The 2,239-nt window shown below is 41.6% G+C and overlaps 1 protein-coding gene across 1 annotated transcript in view; it reads left to right on the forward strand.

The window, feature by feature from the left end:
* Positions 1-2,239, forward strand: part of LOC107700269 (general vesicular transport factor p115-like) — a 20,387-nt gene that overhangs the window by 2,927 nt on the left and 15,221 nt on the right. Inside the window, exons 2-7 of the mRNA XM_016501872.1 lie at positions 231-317; positions 581-645; positions 736-812; positions 1,048-1,059; positions 1,772-1,872; positions 1,947-2,049. Of these exons, the coding sequence (XP_016357358.1) occupies positions 231-317; positions 581-645; positions 736-812; positions 1,048-1,059; positions 1,772-1,872; positions 1,947-2,049 (445 nt within the window). The remainder of the gene's footprint in view (positions 1-230; positions 318-580; positions 646-735; positions 813-1,047; positions 1,060-1,771; positions 1,873-1,946; positions 2,050-2,239) is intronic.

The following is a 2,239-nucleotide window of genomic DNA, read 5'->3' on the forward strand; positions in this document are numbered from 1 at the left end:
TGTGTGTGTGTGTGTGTGTGTGTGTGTGCGTGCACATTCACATTCACACAGTCATTGAAATATGAATAAATAAATAAGAAAGCACACTTCCGTATGACACTCCCAGCTCAGACAGTGTTGATGTAAATGCTGAAACCTGATGGAAACTCAAGGAAGTCTCTTCTGCAGTTTTTCTGTGTGGATCATGTTAACGCAGTGTCGGGGCGTTTACTCGCTGTGTTTATATTCAGATTCAGAAACTGTGTGACCGCGTGGCTTCATCAACCCTGCTGGAGGACCGGAGAGATGCGGTCCGTGCCATCAAGTCTCTGTCCAAGGTTCATGCTTTTTTCATGTTGATGTTTGCAATAGAGGTATTGTGGGTGGAAAGAAATTAAAACTATGCATTAAAAGATTGTCAAACAAATGCTGTAAAATTGAACATCAGAGAAGCCTGATATCACGGTAGTTTATATGCTTACTGAAACCGCAGCGTGTTTTTCACATCACGAACATGCCTTAAAGGTGATGTGATTATATATTAATATATATAGAAATAAGTTGTTTGTAGAACATGTGTAAAGTAGATGTTTGATTGCAGAAATACCGTGTGGAGGTCGGCACAATGGCTATGGACCATTTGCTTCGAATACTGCAGAGTGACCGGTATGTTTCAAAAACATTACATTCATTGTAAAAAAAAAAAACCTGTTATATCACACATTATGACTTGTGTTCGGTGATTATTTGAAACAGGACAGACACTGAAATCCTAGGTTATGCTTTGGACACTTTGTACAATATAGTCTGCAGTGACGAAGAGGAGGAGCCAGGTATGTTTATATGCTTTATTCTGTCTGGTTCAGATGTGGACATGGTGGGATTTTAATTGATTTGTTCAATGTCCGTAGGCTAATTCACATCGTCAGCTTTTATTCCAAATGAGTAGCTTTCTTTTAGCTGTTCTTGCAGTCCGTAAACCTGGTTTCAGTCTGATACTAGTCTTCCTCTTGCAGTTTATGTTTGATCTGATCCTCCTCTATTTTCTTTCCATGTTTAATCCACCAGAAGATTCTGAAGGTAAAGCACTTTTGTGTGCATGATGCTGTCTAACCCCAGCCATCCATGCTTCCAGAAAACCTGCGTTATGCGTGTGATGCTCAGCGAGTTTGACCGCTTTCACAGTTCCATAAAACAGCAGCATTTAGAAAGTCTAGATCTTGCAGCGTAGTTCTAACAAAGCCTGAGCCACTGCACTGATTACATAAGAATAAAATAAATAACATTGTGCATTAATAAACAACAATGATTTGAGTAATAATTGGATTTGGTGCAACGTTCCCTCTGAATATAGGGAACCATATATTTAGCAGATTTCTATTGGAAACGGGAGAGAAAACTGCACGTCTTGTCCTAATATTAATAACATTTAGTGTGAAGTTTTCACTGTGTGGGAGAGGTGGAGCTTTAACTGGTGTGTGGTTTAGTGGTTTTATCTCTAGTTTCCTAGCCTGTGGGTTGATGTGCTTTATTCTATCGCTCTTTGTATTGATACACTTCTTTTCCATCTGGAGTCTTGATAAGATATGTACTGGATATAGTTCCTTTACTGGCTCTTTGCAGCTTTTGTGTGGTCAGTTTTAGCACACAGTGTAATATATTAGTTTTGATATCTTTCCCCATCTAGCTCCTCTTTTGTCTGTTCCTCCCTGCATTTTTTATGTTAAAGTAACCCACAAAAGTAACAACAAAGCAAAGAATGGGTTTCTCTGCATCTCATTTTCTCTCTCAGAGGAGAACCAGCAGAAGCAGGAGGATGATTTGGGAGCTCGGTTCACTGAGGAGTTCATCGGGGAACCAGATAATATCACTCTTCTCCTCACGCTGTTGGAGGTGAGCCAGAACTGACCTTCTGAACCCACCAGAACTTCTGTCTTGTCTCTTATTCCTGCTGTGTCCTGCGGTAGGAGTTTGACTTCCACGTGCGCTGGCGGGGTGTGAAGCTCCTGACTGTTCTTCTGAAGAGCCAGTGTGCTCCGGTCCAGAGCATCGTCCTGGTCAGCCCCATGGGTGAGTCCAGAAACATACATTTCTCTTGTAATTAGACAAGCATCGTTACAAAACCCACTGAACGGTTTGCTGGTGGACCGATGGTCTGCTTTTGTTTTGTCACACTCTCACACACTCTCACACACACTCTCACACACACACACTCACACACACTCACACACTCTCACACACTCACACACACTCGCACACA

This window comes from Sinocyclocheilus anshuiensis, unplaced genomic scaffold, assembly GCF_001515605.1.
Source record: "Sinocyclocheilus anshuiensis isolate Anshui unplaced genomic scaffold, SAMN03320099.WGS_v1.1 scaffold326, whole genome shotgun sequence".
NCBI lineage: Eukaryota > Metazoa > Chordata > Actinopteri > Cypriniformes > Cyprinidae > Sinocyclocheilus > Sinocyclocheilus anshuiensis.